The sequence below is a fragment of the Littorina saxatilis genome, linkage group LG13, assembly GCF_037325665.1.
Source record: "Littorina saxatilis isolate snail1 linkage group LG13, US_GU_Lsax_2.0, whole genome shotgun sequence".
NCBI classification, from domain to species: Eukaryota; Metazoa; Mollusca; class Gastropoda; order Littorinimorpha; family Littorinidae; genus Littorina; species Littorina saxatilis.
In genome coordinates, this window is record NC_090257.1 from 38164129 (window position 1) to 38184879 (window position 20751).

The 20751-nt window shown below is 42.6% G+C and overlaps 1 protein-coding gene across 1 annotated transcript in view; it reads right to left on the minus strand.

Annotated features, from left to right (window-relative positions):
* LOC138945679 (streptococcal hemagglutinin-like) overlaps nt 1–20751 on the minus strand; it is a 33533-nt gene that overhangs the window by 8751 nt on the left and 4031 nt on the right. Inside the window, exons 2-8 of the mRNA XM_070317165.1 lie at nt 10033–17510; nt 9466–9719; nt 8861–8979; nt 6422–6583; nt 4438–4535; nt 3758–3915; nt 3167–3240 (exon numbers count right to left, since the gene is read on the minus strand). Of these exons, the coding sequence (XP_070173266.1) occupies nt 3167–3240; nt 3758–3915; nt 4438–4535; nt 6422–6583; nt 8861–8979; nt 9466–9719; nt 10033–17510 (8343 nt within the window). The remainder of the gene's footprint in view (nt 1–3166; nt 3241–3757; nt 3916–4437; nt 4536–6421; nt 6584–8860; nt 8980–9465; nt 9720–10032; nt 17511–20751) is intronic.

A 20751-nucleotide genomic window follows, 5' to 3' on the forward strand; every position in this document is an offset into this window, starting at 1 on the left:
TTTTTTTTGGATTTCTGCTTGGCTTGATGAAGGTTCATAAAAGCACTTCAAATATACATGCATCCATTTTTACATTTAGTCAAGTTTTGACTAAATGTTTTAACGTAGGGGGGGAATCGAGACGAGGGTGTGGTGTATGTGTGTGTGTGCAGGGTTCGACACTAGCGGGGGCGGGGGGCGGAACGCCCCAGAGTTTTGTGTTCCGCCCCAAACATTGCCGAAGCTTGGGGCCCACTCCGCCCCAGGATAAATTCCAACAATGACAAACCGAAAATTCTAATGCCAGAGCCAATCACTAAAAATCGCCAGTCAAAGTCGTCACTGAAATTTGCGTAATGATCAATGCCGCAGTCAAGAAAAACAACATTGAAATCGTCAAAGGACAATGCCGCAAGGGAAATAACTCCCAGATTGCGCTCTTTAGCGTGAGAGATAAGTATCGCCTTCAAATGCCAAACGCAAAATGTGGCGACACATCCCTGATGTAAAAAGACATGGAAATGAAGATGAAGAACAGCGTGGAGAGAAATGAAAAAAGGAGACCGATGCAGCCAAAAGCGCGAAGCGCTGTCGTAATTTCAATGTCAAATGGTTGAAAGAATTTCCCTGGCTTCAGTACGATGAAGAAAAACAGACAATGCATTGCCGCCCGTGCCGATCTTATAGTTATAGCGGAGAACCATTTGGAAAAAGTGGTGATTCGGAAGGTATATATATACTTAGCATGAATAACAGTGGGCCCCAGATTTTTGTTTTCCGCCCCAGCAATTTCCATCTCCGGGGCCAGTGTGGCCCCAGGCCAAATAAGTTAGTGTCGACCCCTGGTGTGGGTGTGTGTGTGTCTGTGCGTGTGTGTGTAGAGCGATTCAGACTTAACTACTGGACCAATCTTTATGAAATTTTACATGAGAGTTCCTGGGAATGATATCCCCGGACGTTTTTTTCTTTTTTTCGATAAATGTCTTTGATGACGTCATATCCGGCTTTTTGTAAAAGTTGAGGCGGCACTGTCACACCCTCATTTTTCAATCAAATTGATTGAAATTTTGGCCAAGCAATCTTCGACGAAGGCCGGACTTCGGTATTGCATTTCAGCTTGGTGGCTTAAAAATTAATTAGTGACTTTGGTCATTAAAAATCTGAAAATTGTAAAAAAAAAAAAAAAATTTATAAAACGATCCAAATTTATGTTCATCTTATTCTTTATCATGTTCTGATTCCAAAAAAATATAAATATGTTATATTTGGAATAAAAACAAGCTCTGAAAATTAAAAATATAAAAATTATGATCAAAATTAACTTTCCGAAATCGATTTAAAAACAATTTCATCTTATTCCTTGTCGGTTCCTGATTCTAAAAACATATAGATATGATATGTTTGGATTAAAAACACGCTCAGAAAGTTAAAACGAAGAGAGGTACAGTAAAGCGTGATATGAAGCACAGCGCAACCGCTACAGCGCCAAACAGGCTCGTAACTGTCACTGCCTTTTGCACTAGCGGCGGACTACGTTCAGTTTCATTCTGTGAGTTCCACAGCTTGACTATATGTAGTAATTTCGCCTTACGCGACTTGTTTTTTTTTAGAATCTTGTTTGCTTCCTTTATTTTAGTTGATGAAGCTTGACAAAAAGCAAGTACCTTTTTTTCAAATATACTTGCATTAATTTTCTTAGAATCTTGTTTGTTTCCTTTGTTTCTTGTACTTGGGTGGTTGGTTAACTCATTGGATCAATCGTTTGTTTGTGTGTTAATTGTGTACTCATTTTTACTTTCCCCCTTTTACTTTTTGGTTGAGGACAATAATGTCTGAGAACCAAGTTTAGGTGCCACAAAATCAACTTTGGCAATCTAACACTCACAGTAAAAAGGATTCATCACCTGCTTCAGTATGAATGTTTTCTCTCAACAAAGCAAGATTCATTTGCAAAACAGTCTTACTTCGTTCTTTTTACCTTGTAACTAAAATTATCATATACATTTAGATCAATCATTCCCCCAAAAGTGGCGTATGGCTGCCTGAATGGCGGGGTAAAAATGGTCATATATGTATAAACCCATTCATTCTAAACAAAAAAACCATGAGTGAACGTGGGAGTTTCAGCCCATGAACAAAGAAGATCAATCATGACAGAAGTAGAGATTAAAGTCTCTTTTTTTTACATTTAGTCAAGTTTTGACTAAATGTTTTAACGTAGAGGGGGGAATCGAGACGAGGGTCGTGGTGTATGTGTGTGTGTGTCTGTGTTTGCGTGTGTAGAGCGATTCAGAGTAAACTACTGGACCGATCTTCATGAAATTTTACATGAGAGTTCCTGGGTATGATATCCCCAGACGTTTTTTTCTTTTTTTGAATAAATGTCTTTGATGACATCATATCCGGCTTTTTGTAAAAGTTGAGGCGGCACTGTCACACCCTCATTTTTCAATCAAATTGATTGAAATTATGGACAAGCAATCTTCGACGAAGGCCGGACTTTGGTATTGCATTTGAGCTTGGAGGCTTAAAAATTAATTAATGACTTTGGTTATTAAAAATCTGAAAATTGTAATTAAAATTGGTTTTTTTCAAAACGATCCAAAATTACGTTCATCTTATTTTTCATCATTTTCTGATTCCAAAAACATATAAATATGTTATAATCGGATTTAAAACAAGCTCTGAAAATTAAAAATATAAAAATGATGATTAAAACAAAATGTCCGAAATCGATTTAAAAACAATTTCATCTTATTCCTTGTCGGTTTCTCATTCCAAAAACATATAGATATATGTTTGGATTAAAAACACGCTCAGAAAGTTAAAACGAAGATAGGTACAGAAAAGCGTGCTATCCCGCTCAGCGCGACCATTACCGCACTAATCTGGCTTGTCGATTTCACTGCCTTTGCCACGAGCGGTGGACTGACGAAACTACGAGTATGCGGTCTTGGTGAAAAAATGCAGTGCGTTCAGTTTTATTCTGTGAGTTCGACAGCTTGACTAAATGTAGTAATTTCGCCTTACGCGACTTGTTTCTTTTTCTGGAAGCTTCAATAACAAACAACCTTTCTGAAATGTGAATGTTGTCACGGTTACACAGTAAGCTCTATTGTCACGGCTGCAGTCACATCACACACACAGACACAAAAGCTACCTCATACTGTGATAACATTAAACTGACCTTGGCCATGGCTGGATTCTCGGCAATGTTGGTCATCACAATGTTTTCCAGAGCAACCAGAAATCCTGCTGGACCTGAAAAATCAGTACGGTAATAAGAAAGGTTAATACTAAATACTTTTTGTTCTTGAAACAGAAGCCTATTTCTCCAACCTTAGTTTTGTTCTCTCTCTTTCTGTCTGTCTCTCTATTTATAATTTAGCTACACCAGAATAGTCCCTCTTCAAGGTTCAGGGCGAGGGCAAGATGTAAAAAACCTGTTTACTGCTTATTTATTAATTACCCTTGTAAAATAAAGAACTATCATTGTGAATCTATCTCTCGCTTCTCTCTGTCCTCTCTCTCTAACTCTCTCTGTCTGTGTGTCCGTCTGTCTGTGTGTGTGTCTTCTTTTGTGTGTGCTGCTCTCTCTCTCTCTCTCTCTCTCTCTCTCTCTCTCTCTCTCTCTCTCTCTCTCTCTCTCTCTCTCTCTCTCTCTCTCTGTGTCTCTCTCTCTCTCTCGTCTTCTTCTCTTTGCTCAATCGTTCTTTTATCTGCCCCATTCCCTTACCTCCCTCCTTTCACCCCACTCTCTCCCCCTCCCTGTTCTCACCTGTGTCAGGTGTGCGAGTCAAAGCGGCCGGCCAGGCAGCAGCCACAGCCAGTATGACGGTGACAAAGTTGTAGTACTTCATCAGCACCACGTGAAACACCAGCACCCGCACCTCCTCCGTACAGCCTGCAGCGCTACACAGGCCCGCAAACAGGCGGCTGAAACGTAAACATTTTTGTTGTGTGTGAATACTGAATAAACTAACAAGACAAAGCAGTACAGCGGATCCCCCTCCCCCCCCCCCCCCCCCATCCCTCCCCTCCTTAAGACCCAGAAATTGTAGCTTTTCAATATTTCCTGTTCATTGCCTCTGAAAAAAAGACAAATTCAGGAAATAAATCTGTCGAGTTTGTATCGGTTGTGAAAGAGTGAGTACCCTTGCTTTTGCTCGGATGTGCTTGCTGTACACGTGTTTGAAACGCACTGTCTCGCTAGTGATTGGTCTGTAATGTCACATGGGAAAGTTTTCTCACGTGACATTATTTCCCACGTGACTTTGTAGGCCAGTCACCAGTGACAGGTTGTGTCTCAAACACAAAAAAGAGCAAAATGTTGCATGTTTTGGCGTAGCAATTTTAACCTTGGCGTAACAGCGCAGCAATTTGTCTTAAAATGTAGCATGTAATGCTGAAAGCTCTGCAAGATCATTTCTAATTGGTGCCAGTGTGAGGAAATCTTACCACAAGGCAGGTCGTTGAGTGATGCTGGTCTTTTGGGTGGAGTTGGGCAAAAAGATGCCTGCCCACAGCGTCTGCATCAACTGAATTCTCTCACAGCCCTGAAACCGACAAAGATCAACATTCTACTCACAATACACTCTTTACCAAATTTCATTCAAACAAACATATTATTTTGTTACAGACATAGAAACAATGATACAAAAATGTCAGATTTGTTTCTATGGTTCCAAAATGGTTTCACATATACATTCTCAGGGTGGATCATAAAAACTGCTCTAAAACTGTCTAGGAGCTCAAAACGAGTCTGATTTCACCAAAACATCACAGATTTCTCATGTGTGATCATCATATGTTATCCATTATATCATTGATGAAATATTCCTACAAACAACCATGGGGCTTATTGGATACATGAGATGAAGAATTAATGAACTGATTACTATCACATTGACTAACAGAGAGGCAGACAGACATCTCACTGACTTAATAAATGTCATATGTGCTTGCTTACAATTATGACAATAAACAAAATGACTGCTGCAACTGTTATTTGAAACGAAAAGATCAAATTTCATCCAAATTAAAGCCCAAGCAAGTACTACATTATCTCAACAATATAACACATTCCCCAGCAGTATGACATGAAATAAAATGAAATATTGGTTTAGCTCATTGTCTCCCAGGTACGGATATATACGTACCCACTCATATGGCTCTATCTGACCAGGTACGGATATATCCGCTCAGACTGTGAGCTTCAGTTGCTTCCTGTAACGTCGATCTAACGCCGGCATTCGAGCGTGTTGATACAGTTTCTACACAGTTACTACAGTTTTGAGTGACCTGCTGCAGCACAGCTGGTCTCAGCTAAAAAAAACTTGGTCAACATAGGTGGGGTAGAAAGTGTTAAACAAAACTTTATTCAATTTTTATTGTGACATACAAATATATACAAAAGCTACCATTTGGGATTCTAACTCAAGAATAAAAACAAGTCGCGTAAGGCGAAATTACTACATTTAGTCAAGCTGTGGAACTCACAGAATGAAACTGAACGTAGTCTGCCGCTAGTGCAAAAGGCAGCGAAAGTGACGAGCCTGTTTGGCGCGGTTGCGATTGCGCTGTGCTTTACTGTACCTCTCTTCGTTCTAACTTTCTGAGCGTGTTTTTAATCCAAACATATCATATCTATATGTTCTTGGAATCAGGAACCGACAAGGAATAAGATGAAATAGTTTTTAAAACGATTTCGAAAATTTAATTTTGATCATAATTTTTATATTTTTAATTTTCAGAGCTGGTTTTTAATCCAAATATAACATATGTATATGTTTTTGGAATCAGAAAATGACGAAGAATAAGATGAAATTGTTTTTGGATCGTTTAATAAAAAAATACTTTTAATTAGAAGTTTCCGATTTGACCAAACTCACTCATTAGTTTTTAAGCCACCAAGCTGAAATGCAATACCAAACCCCGGCCTTCGTCGAAGATTGCTTTGCCAAAATTTCAATCAATTTAATTGAAAAATGAGGGTGTGACAGTGCCGCCTCAACTTTTACAAAAAGCCGGATATGACGTCATCAAAGGTATTTATCGAAAAAATGAAAAAAACGTCCGGGGATATCATACCCAGGAACTCTCATGTCAAATTTCATAAAGATCGGCCCAGTAGTTTAGTCTGAATCGCTCTACACACACACACAGACACACAGACACACACACATACACCACGACCCTCGTCTCGATCCCCCCCTCTATGTTAAAACATTTAGTCAAAACTTGACTAAATGTAAAAACAAGAAAGGTAGGTTGTTGTAAGTATTTTTTTACTTTTAGTAAATATTTTTTGTTGTAAATATTTTGTTGGCAGTCTCTTTGTTTTTGGATTATTTTCTAACTCAAGCATTATAGTACTTATTGTAAGCAATCCCAGACATTGCACATCTTGAACTAAGAATTTTGCAAAATATGCAAAACTTACAGCATGAGACTCCATCATGCGAAGCAGAAGATGCATGAAGCGAATTTCGGTGGAATCCATGAACATTCGCTGCCTCAGATTGTTCATGTCTGCGTCACTCTTGCAACTTGTGCAGGCTCTGACGATCTCAGGCTGTAGGTCCTTGTCCTCTTTTTTCAGAAACTGTGAGGAAAAACACACCACAAAAAAAAGTTAAGTTTGTAGAACGTTGAATTGTAGACACAACAAAACAAACCATATAATTCAGACCTGGGAACCCTTGTTTTGCACTTAGAGTATTCTCAAACAAACTTGGTGTATTTTCAAAACAAGAAGGGCAAAGCCCATACGACTCACATGCTTTACACATTTTTCCTACCAAAATACATGTGACCTTGACCCAAGGTCAAGGTCATCCAAGGTCATGCAACACAAAGCTGTTAATTCAAGACATAGGAAGTACAATGGTGCTTATTTGGCTCTTTCTACCATGAGATATGGTCACTTTTAGTGGTTCACTACCTTATTTTGGTCACATTTCATAAGGGTCAAAGTGACCTTGACCTTGATCATATGTGACCAAATGTGTCTCATGATGAAAGCATAACATGTGCCCCACATAATTTTTAAGTTTGAAACAGTTATCTTCCATAGTTCAGGGTCAAGGTCACTTCAAAATATGTATACAATCCAACTTTGAAGAGCTCCTGTGACCTTGACCTTGAAGCAAGGTAAACCAAACTGGTATCAAAAGATGGGGCTTACTTTGCCCTATATATCATATATAGGTGAGGTATTCAATCTCAAAAACTTCAGAGAAAATGTGAAAAATAGCTGTTTTTTAGGCAACATTTATGGCCCCTGCGACCTTGACCTTGAAGCAAGGTCAAGATGCTATGTATGTTTTTTGGGGCCTTGTCATCATACACCATCTTGCCAAATTTGGTACTGATAGACTGAATAGTGTCCAAGAAATATCCAACGTTAAAGTTTTCCGGACGTCCGGACGGACGGACGGACGGACGTCAGGACGGACGGACGGACGGACGACTCGGGTGAGTACATAGACTCACTTTTGCTTCGCATGTGAGTCAAAAATGAGCGTACTCCACACAGCGTTTGCACATCCATGATTAAAACATGCCTCATGCGCGTCCGTCACACCGTTAATTAAGTTTATCTATACATTTAAAACAAATGCTTTTTTCAATTTTTACTGACAAAAACTGTACCGTATTTGACGAACTACAAGCCGCGACTTTAAAAAAAAAAATCGCATTGCGGCTTATAAAACGATGCGGCTAAAACGTTACCTAAACTTGAATAGCATTCACCTAATGGAAGTCACCGCGGATTTTCATTTTGCTCGATTAGCGATTACCGGTACTTTATTAGCTCTACTCAAGACTCGGCGCTTTTCTCTTTCTTTCGCGAATCTTTGTTTGTCAACAAGTCGTCGTGACCCGCGTACAGAGAAACACCGGATGTATCAGGATCTCGCGCGCGCGAGATTTCGTTTTTTTTGTGTTTCGCGATAGTTGGAGGAGCGAGAGCCGCCATGTTGTGTTTTCGTCTGCTCGAAATGTGCGCAAAAGTCGTAAATCATCCCAAAAAAGCTTATTCCGGGCGGGACTACATGTGTGTGTTGGTTACAAATTGTGTGTGTGTGATATTTTTCTTCAAACGTTTTCACTTTTCTTCTTTGTTTCACTTGTTTATTCTCGGAGCCGATTTCGCCAAATACCGTACTTTCATTGCCTGGTTGTTTTGATTGATTGACACGATCCGATTATATTTTTTTCGACGGCGGCTAATATAGTGATACTGGATCGGCTTCAGGATGGGCTTGTGAAGAAAAGTAGTCTAGGAATTTTTCTCATCGTATTTTTTCCCATTTTGGTCATACTGGTAGGGGAGCCAGATGAGAGAGATCTCAAAGGAAAGAGAATGCTTACTGTACTGTCCTACATGCTAAATATTTGGCCTCTTAAGGACATGATATGGGTTATGTGATAATTTGAGTTTTTACGCCCTCACAGCTTTTGATGAGATACACAGGTTAATGTGTGTTCAGGTGGTATCAGCCATCTGTACTTATGGCAGAATGACGGAGGTTTTTTACGTGCCGTTGTGGTGACACGGGGGTGGAATATGGATCCGTCTCTGGGTCTTCACGTAAAATTGACCCGTGTCCGTCCCGGCCCGAATTCAAACCTGCGACCTTCCGATTACAAGTCCAGTGCTCTACCAACTGAGCTACCGGGCCCTACTACTCTCCAGGCAGCTTTATGAGGGCAGTGACCACTCCTCTCTCTCACTGCCTCCACCTTCCCCGGCCCTGAAAAGGGTCAGGAACCCACAACCTCCAGCGTGAGAGGCAAGCACTCTAACCACTATCAGGAAAAAAGTAAGCCTACACGAAAAAAAGAAAAAGAAAAGAAACTTTTGCTCACTACTCACCATTATCACAGACTGTATCACAGCCAGCCAGCACTCCGGCAGTGAAGCGATCTGCTGCAGGCGAACAATGACATCTTCCACTGACAACGATGACACTGTGTAGAACTGTTCCACCACGGCTGCAACAGAACAAATGTTGTCACTAACACAGAAAATACTGAGAAAATCGGTCTTACATCTACTGAGAGTAACAACACACACATAACTATAAATTAACAAACAAAAAATATGTATGAAACATACATCCCTAAAAACTCAAGCATACAAAAGTAACAAATATTGAAATTCCTAACAAATATTTTTTTTATGTTTTGTAATAGTTACAAGACCTTACATTTTGCTCTGCTTTATACTTTCTAAACTTAGTATAGAATTTATGCTGCGAATTTTCTTTCGATATTTTAACAGTCGGTTTGTTTTTACTTCTTTTTTTTTTTTTTAAAGAATTATTAGACCTTCAATTTTCTTCTGCTTCATAATTTTTAAACAACACTAGTATAGGATTAACTCGGTGAATTTGCTTTCAAGTGACGATTTAATCGCTAGAAAAAAGATCTACAAAGAAAAAATGCACAGCTAGATTTTTGTGAAAGAATAGTTAGTACCTTCTACTCGCTGCTTCAAGGAACCAGCGAGGATGTCAAACTGGCGCGCCGCACTGGCTTTCTTCGCTTGGCTGGGCTCGGGTTCCTCTCCAGAGGACTTTCTCTTGACTGCTGTTTGGCTGGCTGCCATGGACTTCTGCTGTTCTACTGATTCTGTCTCTGTCTCCACTGCCTTTCTTTTGCGAGCAGCTTTGGCGAGTGTTGGCGACCCTTGCGAGTCTCTTGGTGCTGAGGAGGCAGGCAAACTGGCAGATCTGCACATAAATTATGTAAACAATGAACTAACGCCAAAATGCATTTCTTGTCAAGCAGTCTTACTTTTTTGGAAGACAAGCATGAAAAACAAAGAAATATTTCAATAACATATCAGTGCTATTGGGTAGGTTACAAAAACAGACTGGCCCTTAACAATTTGCTGTATCATAGGCAACCAGTAACCGATTTTTTTAAAAAAGAGAAGTTTTTGTCATTAAGCAGAGCCAACCTGAAGAAGGAATATCAAAGGTCACGATTCACAGTAACCCCCAACGGTAGACATAATACAAAACACCAGACAAAGCAACTTACCCAGCCACTGCTTGCCGCCTCTTCAGCATCTCTCTCTTGGCTTTTTCTACAGGATTCAACGGCAGTGATCCGCCTGCTTGGTGGTCCGCTGTCGACGAATTCACACCAGTGCCTTGTACTGAACTCTGTCGACCTGTGCTCGCAGTCCGCATCAAACCACCATTGGCAGAGAAGACTGTACTGCGTCTGTTAGCTTGTGTCTTGTGTGCAGCTGATGCAGATGATGATGAAATTTGACAAGTTGCTGTTTTCTCCGACACTGCTAATGCCTGTGGTGACTTGCCGGCATTCTGCTTTGCTGCATACTGGGCTGCTTTTTTTGCTATGTCAGACAAGAATTGGCTCTCTGAGAGTTGGCTTTCTTTGAAGGATTCGCTCTCAAAGGCTGGGCTTTCTTTCAAGGATTCACTCTCTTGGCTCTCCAAGGCTCGGCTCTCTTTCAAAGGTTCACTCCCCAAGGCTTGGCTCTCTTTCCGTTGTCGCTTCTTCTGTTTCTTTCTCTTCCTTGTGCCTGCTGCGGGGGGAGCGGGAGGGGGGAGAGAATGGAGGGTTGGGGTGTCAGGATCTAGCTTCCTTCTCTTGCGCTTCACTGGCGAGGGTGGGAGAGGGGAGAGCAACTGACGATTGTTGATGCATTTGTTGCAAATAGACAACACTTCAGCCAGCTGAACGAAATGGCTGTTAATTTGTTTGCCTCCTGAGTTCTCTGTAACCTTAGGTTGTACATGAGAAGATGATGCAGAAGCAATGTTTTCTACTGCCGAGATAGAAACTGGAACATCTTTTACAACCCTCACTGTGTTTTCAGAAGCAGATGTTTTCGTTACTTGCATAGAACCCTGCAAATCGGTTTCTTCAACATTTTCAAGTGACATTTCTGCTTCAGCTGTTTCTGGGACAAATAAACCTATTGTTTCTGTTCCCACCTTGCCTGGAGAAGGGACACTGTCATTTTTATCAGTACTAGTTTCTGTCTTTTTGGTCACTCCTGAAGTATCGTTGGGCTTTTCTGGTTTTGATTCACACTCTTGAACTTGAAGCACTGTAACTGAGGTCATTCCGGGCAAAATCTGTTGAACAGGAGATGCAGCTTCCGGTGCTAAATGCCCTGTTGCTGGCTGTGGTCTTTCTGTGTGGGCTGTCACAGAAGCACTGACAAATGATGTTTTAATGTTTGGCAACACTAGATAATCCCTGCTGCTGCTGTTTGTGTTTTTCACTGAAAAGTGAGTATGACCTAGTGCTCCTTGCGTATCTGCTGCTTTGCGACTACCACTCATTTTCTTAACATCACTACCACTCATTTTCTTAACATCACTACCACTCATTTTCTTAACATCACTGCCACTCATCTTCTGTGTATGACAAGGCTCATGCTCCTGGTTGGATTCCTGCGAAGACGGCTGAGGTTTTAATCCTGAATGAATTGCAGTTTCAAGTCCTTTCTTTGCAGAATCTTCCACAGTGCAACTTCTGGTCTGTTCTCTGAAAGCGATCTTATTGCCAGGGCTGTGAATAACCTGGGGACGCTCACCGCCACAAACAGAAGACCTTCTCAAAACTGTCTGTGACTTATCTTCACCGGCCACCGACGACTGTGATGAAGATGACTGTGAGCTTCTGTCGAGATTCAAAAACCTTGCTTCAGGTCGGATCAGGTCCGGGTGGATGGGAGAGTCGTCACGCTTGCAGTCCGCTTCGATCTCGCTAAGGCAGAGGTCCATGCATGGTTTGAGCTGCTGGCAGTCAGGTACCGAAATGCTGGGAGCGTCTCTCAAGTGCTTTATGTCTGTTTCTAAAGAACTGGCGTCATCTTTCGACTGTTCGGAGGCGGGTTCTGAGAGAGTTGAAGCTGGTTCAGGTTTCTGCTGTTCACACTCAGTAATTGTGGGAGAATCCACAGTGTCACTGTGACTGCTGTTTTGACTGATTGTTTCAGCTTTGATGACAGACTCGGTTGTGTTGTTTACTACATTGACTGCAACTGTATTCCCGCTTCCCAAATCATTTTTCACAAGCCCATGAGATTGTCCACCATCACAGTCATATTTTGACAGGGGAGAATCAGAATTTTTCTCGACTGTCATGACATCAGTTGATTTTTGCTTGCTAAGTTTGACATCAGTTGAGTTTTGCTTGAGAAGTCCCTCAAAAACGTTTTCAAGTATCTGCTCACCAAGCACGTTCTCCTCACGTGTTGCCTCCATTAGCAAACAATCAGACTCTTTTGTAGAGGGATCAGAAGCCTGCCTGTAGTACTGATGATTCTCATAGTGGTACGTTCCCACTGCCACAAACATTGCTTCTGTAGGGTCCTCGGAGGCCACACCTGGCTGAGGGTGAGCGTCGTCTTTTGGTGTCTCTGTCAGTAAAGTCTGGCTTCCGATATCCACATTCTGCCTCTCAACGGATGTCATTGGTGTCTCTGCCAGTAAAGTCTGGCTTCCGATATCCACATTCTGCCTCTCAACGGATGTCATTGGTGTCTCTGCGAGAGGATCTACGATTGTCACACAACTGGTTTTCGTAGACACAGAACCATGAGCTGACGTGTCCAGAGAATCTGCATATGTACTTTCTGCAACGGGATTGACAATCTGATCCAGTGTATCCATATTAGTCTCAGATGTTGAGCAAACAGAGGCATTCTCCACATCGAAACCACATGATGAAGTTGAATGCGTTCTTTTACTTTTAGCACCAGGGATTTGATTGTGTTCCGATTTGTCATGCACTGATGGCAATACTTTGTCTGCATCAAACTTATCTCCAGTAACTTTGAGATTTTCAGAAGTGCTTGCGGGTTCATACTCATAGTCTTGCGTATCATTTGAGTCCAACTCCAAATCATCAGGTACGGTCGTTTTCGGTTTATCAGGGGGTTGAGATGCCTGACATTTTGACTCTATACCCGTTTGATGACTAGCACCAATTACCTGGTGACGTGTGGCTTCATTTGTGTGTGCCAGTGAAACCGCCTTTCTAGCACCATTTCCTAAATCCTTCTTTATCACAGAAGCATCTTCACTCTCTGTCTTTGAATGACTAGAATCTGATTCTACAACAGCTGCAGTTTTTTTGCTCTGCTTTTGTGGTTTTGTGCTAGCTGTTCTCTGTGTTGGCAACACCATCTTTTCAACATGCTTCAATAATTCTTTCTTTGATACTGAAGCACCCTTTGTCTTTGTATCACTAGAATCGGATTTTATGAAAGCTGGCGTCTTCTTGCTTGGCCGGCGTATTTTTTCCTTGCCTGTTCTCTGCTCAGAAACCACAGTCTTTCCGCTACTTTTAACCGATTCTCCCAGGGTCACTGATGCATCCTCAGTCTCAGAATCACTGGAATCTGTTTCAACAATTGCTGGAGTTTTCTTGCTTCTCAGGGATGTACTCTTTTTGTTTCTTAAATTCTTGGCCTTGGAAGATGCCCTGCTTGCAACGACTTCAGAATCACTGGACTCAGAATCCGAGATTGTTGGGACAGTTTTCTTCTTCCTGGGTGATACCACAGGAGAAGTGTCTCTAGAAGAATCATTATCAAGATTTCCAGGAAGCTGAATGTCTTGACTTTTACCCAAAGCAGGTGTTCTCTTTTCCTGCTGTGTGGATTTTGCCTTGAAACTATCACACGAGGACTCATCAAGGCCATTTGAAGGCTGCACAGAATCAGCATTTGAGGCTAACGCAGACTTACGTTTTTGTCCACTCGAACCCTTAGAAGTTTGGAATGACTGACTGTTCCGTTTCTCGACCTTGAAAAGGTCAAGCTGTTCACGTCGTTTGACTGCACACCGTCTTCGACCTCTGCCTTGTGAAGACCCCTTTCCTCGACCTCTGCCACGCCCTCTTCCGCGGCCCATTGCCAGGGTTTTCTGTGGCGAGAGAGACGTGTCAGAGAAGGAAAGATCACTGGTATCATCTGCTTCTGAAGAACTTGCAGAAGAGGATGTTGAGAGAGCATCACTTTTTGCTGGGACTGGGGGTGGTTCTGTTTCTTTCACTTTTGGAGGGTGACTTAGCTTCCCCTTCTGAGGTCCTTTGGGAATGTTTCGTGACGGTTTGACTTGTGGACAACTTTTTACTTTGTTCTCATCACTTGTTTTTAACCTTTTTGAAACTCCGTTGGATGCAGCTGATAGTGGAACCACTGTTTTGCTAGTGCTGTTTGGTGGCCGATACTCGGCTCTCTTATCTTTCACAACAACCAGATCCTTCTTTGCCTTGTCTGCAGCCTGGTTAACAGAACGTTGGTGGTGAACTTCGATTTTATCGTCAGCATCTTCCTGTTCACTGTCTTCACTGCTGAGGTCAAGGTCACCTTGCAAGCCATTAAGGTCAAGGTTACTCTGCACACCACAATCACCTCTATCACCGTTCTCAACAACATTCACCTCTGCAGAGTTTGAGAAAGCTGCTTTCCCATCAAATGAAACAGTGGTCTTCGTTTCGCTGGACACTGATAAGGCACTCCCATTGTCTCCAAAAACCAAGTGACGTTTGATTGGAGAAGCAGCTTTCTGAGCGGGCTCGCTGTTTTCTTTTTCACTGGCTTTTCGAGACCTGGTTCTTGCTGGTTGCTCTTCAGACGTACCATCACTGGGAGAATAGAGAAACTCATCCAACAGGCTGTCAACAGTTTTGACCTGTTCTTTGACAGGACTGTCACCTAGGCCAAAGTTACCCTTCTGTTTCTTTGCACAAGACACAGTTTGTGCTGTCAAGGAAGGCACAGGGGAGGAACAGAGAGGAGTTTTGCTACTCTTCATAAGGCTAAGACTCAAGTCTTTTTCAGAGTCTGAAGTTTCTGTTCTAGACGTCGTCCTGCGAGTAACCATACGAGGCGGTTCTAACTTTGATGCTGCCGTTGTCTGTGAGTGCGATTCATTTTTATCACTTTTCATATTGGAGTCTACAGATTGTGAGAAACTTGCCTCTGTTGAGATTACTTTCTGTGTCTTTTCTGAATCCACACTACTGCAGTCTTTTGAAGTTGGAACTGCAACTAACTGATTCGCCATCACATCTGATTTTGAAATCACAGCAGGTGAGGATGTATCAGTATCACAGGATTGAACTGTTCCTTCTTTGGAAACACCAGTCACAGGAGTCTCAAACTCTGAGCTGCTTTGACCAGACATACCACGAGTGACTCTGCGTGTTCGAGAAGGGATGGACTTCACTGTCAATCTATCAATGCCTGTCCTTTTCATGCAAACCCCATCCGGTGATGTTTCTTCCGTCTGATCGGATTTTAAGTCAGGCTGGGATGAAGAGGGGTTTTGCGAGTTCTGTGGCGATTCTGACAGTGACAGCAGTCTGGTTGAAGTTCGTCTAGTTCTTCTGGGGTATGTTCGAGTCAAAGGTGGCGATAATACTTCACCGCATTGGACTGGCACAGTCTTCTCCCTTTCTTCATCAACACTGTCTGCAACTATTTGGGGCACATTCGCACTTGCGCAATCTCCCACCTGTATATCACTCTGAGCGTCAGATTCCCACTCTTCTATCAAACGCACATCTTTCAACGCCGTCACCTCGCTTTTTTCATCAACTGCTATCGTTTTGGAATGCTCCTTACATGAATCCCCTGCCCCTGTCTGTAACTGTAAGGAATCTCTGGCTTTGCCGGTCACATCCAGAGATACAGAATCTCCTGGAGCTTTTAATGTTGCATCACCAGCAGCACCTACTGAAGTCACTCTTTCATTTACCGCTGTATTTTTGGAATGCTCCTCACACGAGTCCCCTGTCTGTATGGAATCTCCTGCTTTGAAACCCACACTGCCGGTCACATCATGGGATATAGAATCTCCTGGAGCTTTCACTGTTGCGTCACCAGCAGCATCTACTGAAGTCACCGGTTTGGCAGCGATCTGCACTGAGAACAAAAGAGAGTTACAAGCATCACCGCCTGCCGACAAGAGTTCTGGCAGTCCCTGTGATGGTGGAGTGATATGTGACTTGTCAACAGCTACAGACGTTTTACCGATTCCTTTCTCCGCTGCTGATGGGGACCTGAGAGGAAGTGACAAGGACTGCTGATGCGTCGAGTGAGACAGTATTTTCTGCTGAGAACACTCTGTCAACTTCTCTACCACCTCTGATGCTGATGGGGAACTGTCAGGGAGCAACAGAGATTGTTGAGGTGCAGAAGGTGATTGCAATTTCTGCAGAGAACTTCCTGGTGGCTTGTGCTCCACCTGTGCTGGTGGTGACACACGTGAAAGCTCAGGTTCCTCAACAGCATGTCCAACCTTCTCCTCGCCTGTTCCCCTCTCCAGGATGTTCTTCTTTGCTGGAGACACTTGCCGTGATTCTCTGTCCCTACCGGTGTCTTCCACAGAGCAGAGTTTCGAGTATGTCCTCCTTGTCACCCTCCTAGGGGCGATCTCTCTCAGCACTTCTTTCTCCGCTTCAGACACCGCCTTCACAGGCGATTCTGCTTTAAGTGTCATCGTCTCCACAGACCCAGCAGTGGTTTCCACAATGTCATCAAGTCCAAATAAGCTCAGGCTGAAGTCTTCTAGAGGTAGAACTGCAGTCTTCAAAGCTGCATTGGTCTGAGGAACTTCTTCATTTACAGAAACAGAGTTAGAACTTTGCTGCATTGCAGGTATCCTGGTTTCTGATTTATCTGCTGCTGATGAAGAAGAAGTGCTCTTTGCACTGCTGTTGGGCTGTGCAGACTCGTTTACTGAAGGCTCACTGGATACTGTAACACTGGGCATGTAGTCAACATTGTCTTTCTTCTCGGTTATTGGGGAGCTACCCTTAATCATGTCCTGCACAGATTGTGGGTTGTAATTCTTCTGAGCCAAAGGGTGGTTATTCTGAGCTGTGTGCTGCAAAGGTTGCGTCTCATCTTTCTTCTGAAGTGAAGGGGAGCTACTCTGCACTGTATCCTGCACAGAGTCCAGGTTGTCTTTCTTATCAAGCGAAGGGGAGCTGCTCTGCACTCTATCCTGCACAGATTCTGAGTTGTTTTTCTTTCGAAGCAAAGGTGATTTACTCCGCACTGTATTCTGGACAGATTCTAGGTTGTCTTTCTTATTAAACGAAGGGGAGCTGCTCTGCACTGTATCCTGCACAGAATGTTGGTCGACTTTCTTTTGAAGCAAAGGGGAGTTACTCTGCACTGTATCCTGCACAGAATGTTTGTTGTCTTTCTTCTGAACCAAAGGGGTTTGATTTTGCGCTGTATTCTGCACAGAATGTTGATTGTCTCCCTTCTGGATCAAAGGGGAGCTAACCTGTGCATCGCTCTGCATAAACACAGAGTTGTCTTTGGTTTTTATCACAGGGGTGCTATTCTCAGTCATGTCCTTGACAATATCACTGTGCCCTTTTGTTGGAGACTCGTGGGGGGTGTTGTCGGCTTCAGCATCGCTGTCATGGTCTACAGGAGACATTGGGAAGTAATCGTCATCTAAGTCCAAGGACGCTAAAGTCTCATCCATTTCTGCATCTCGGCTGGATGGCTGAAACCAGAAACAGAAGTTAGTCTACAATCAAACAACACAAGAGGAGCAAATGCTGATACGACTCACCTTGATCATGCCTTATATGAATCAGAAATAAACTATCTGCTACCTCACTACACTATGTTGTGAAGGTGATCATTTTTTATGGTATTTCTCTGTGAATCAACACTGGGCAAGTTAAGCTTCGATTTGATCAAATTTTTCTTGCACGGATTCTTCTTCCATTATTTTCTTTATAAATGTGACCCTCCACCGCGGAATGAGTCGCATGTCACCTTTGCATGATTTTCATATTTTTACATTTTCCTAAAGAGTTTTTTATGCTCTATCCAGTGGTGAAAACCGTTTTAGAAAAGAGCAAAAACTGTTTGAGTTATAAGCCTGTGACTAAGGTGACCCTCACGCTGTTACCATACACTCTCCGGATTTATATCAAGCCTAGCGCAGAACCGCGCGAGGTGACATGCGACTCATTTCGTGGTGGAGGGTCACATATATAACTGTTGTTGTTTGTTTGTTTTTATTACTTTTTCTATCTATTTTTATGTATTTTAACATTTAACATGATTATTAATCAACTTAAATACTAATAATTCATATATGTATTCAAATTCTACCTATTTGTTTTGCTTTCTTTACTCATTTATCTCTTTATTCAAATATGTAGTCACTTCTTATCGTTCTCGTCCTGGAATTTTGGCGTAACTACATTCTTTGCAATTTTGATAAGTAAATCATTCTCATGGGTGGGAGCAAACATTTTTGGCTATACTGAAAACCCAATCCATCGGCGGTTCTCCATGAGAAATATTCTCTGAAATACGATTGCCAATACATAATCAAACATTCTTTTATCTTTCTATCTTCTTCTTCTTCTTCTTCGTTCATGGGCTTAGACTCCCACGTTCACTCATGTTTTTAGCACGAGTGGTTTTTTTACGTGTATGGCCGTTTTTACCCCGCCATTCAGGCAGCATACGCCGATTTTGGGGGAGGCATGCTGGGTATTTTCGTGTTTCTATAACCCACCAAACTCTGACATGGATTACAGGATCTTTTCCATGCGCACTTGGTCTTGTGCTTGCATGTACACACGAAGGGGGTTAAGTCACTAGCAGGTCTGCACATAAGTTGACCTGGGAGATCGGAAAAATCTCCACTCTTAACCCACCAGGCGGCAGCGACCGGGATTCGAACTCACGACCTCCCAATTAGGAGGCCGACGTCTTACCACCACGCCACTGCGCCCTATCTTTCTATCCTTACCGGGTACAATTAAAAATTTTAGTAATAAATTTTCATTTGATTAATATACTTACCCAACTCACATATAGCAATTAACTCTAGTTCAGTGCTGGTAACGCTGTACGCATCCCCTTGGTAACAAGGGAAGCCCCTCTAAAAAAAGAGTGACCAATACCCATAAGGCCATATTAATACATACTTCCGACTTCCGTATGCGCGCGCATACGCCGCCATATGCATCATTCCAAACGAAGCCCAACTCACTCCCCTTTTTTAGAAATCCACCCCCCACAGCGGGGAGGCGGGAGGGAATAAACGATGTGAGTTGGGTAAGTATATTAATCAAATGAAAATTTATTACTAAAATTTTTAATTAAATTACATATCTTACCCAACTCACATATAGCAGATTGCTACTATAGGTGGAGGGCACTTAACCCAATCAGGAATTGAGAATCTGTCCTGCCGCTAACAGAGCAGGTAACCCAGAAACACATCCTATCTCAATGCATAGGCATCTCTGAGATAAACACCAATGAAAAACCTTTCCATAAAGCCAGCAAGCCGACTCAAGAACACAGTTCTGCCAGGAGACCAAATCGAAGAACAGCTAGAGTAGAAGCCCAATTTCTTGCCCCGTGAGGCCTAGCTGTAGTAAAGGGCAAAACTGCCCTGACATCCCCTGCCTGACTCTGCCACCATACATAAACTTGTCTAACTATGGTGGAGACCCAATTGGCTAACACTACTCTCGAGATGTCTTTAAAGCGCACCATAACGAGTGAGATAAAAAGAAGTTCCTGAGATTCCGATCTAGTGTGCAGAGTCCTTAACGGAAAACTGTGGAGGGCTAAAACCGTACAAAAATGTACATCAGAATCTCCAAGAGCCATAAAAATGCTCAAGAAAGGAATATAGAGTCCGTGCTGTTCGAAGGGGGAGGACTGACTGACTGCCCCCCCCCCCCCCCCCCCCCCTGTCTACTGCCACCACTTGAAGGCATACCTGAACACTGTGGCAGTCCATCTAGGCAAGGTTGACCTCAACCAGTCATTACCCCTACCAAAGTTGAAAGACATTCTTTCTTCCTTATATAAATTAATCAGTGTTTAACGTCGTATATAACCGTTCAAGGTTAAAGGGCGACGAAGCAGAAAGATAAGAACAAGAGCCCTTAGATTTAATGATCTCAAGCAATCCGTGCAAGTCAGAAAAAATCTTCAAAACTCGAACAGACCAAAAGGCTAAAAATATGGCTCTAGGGGAGCCAAAATAGTGATTAAGATTTGAACGGTGAATCAAAGTTGGTAACTCCAGATTCCGCTTATATGCCAGAAAACCCAAAAGAAACCTAAGTGCCATAGATCAGTCTTTCTCCGAAAATCTGTCTATAGCAAAATTAGCAGAAAAAACACTTACTCCCACTTCTCACAGAAGCTACCCGAGTAAGCATGGCCGATTTCCGTGTTGATCAGCAAGGCTAGTTAAGTAAAAGAGTCAAAGAATCCAATCACAAAAACCCTAAAACTAGGAGCAAAGTCCAAGAAAGGACTGAAGATCAGCTTTCAGCAAGCCTAAAGTAGGCCCTCTTAAACTTGCTGGTTATAAAGCCACCAAGAGAAAAATTAGCACCGAGCTGTCTCAGTAAAACTGATATCACATAATGTCTTAAACAAAGACGTGGGAGAAAAAGAACGGAAAGCCAAAATAGGTGGCTCGCCACCTTCATTGTACCGAGAGAAGAGGAGTTCTATCCGTAAAAGCGTAAGCCATCTGTTCCAAGCCAGACAACAAGACAAGTACCAGTCCAGAGTTGACGGGCAGAAGAGCCCGAGCAACTCAAAAAAATCCTACAGTAGACACCCGTGAGAAACGAGTGTGAGCAAAACCGGAGCCCTCTTGCCAACCTAACGAGGTCTGGCAACCCAAAAAGAACGGGCCCAAACTGTGCGACCGGCAGGCCGCTCAAAGTAAAACAAGAGTAAAAATCTCC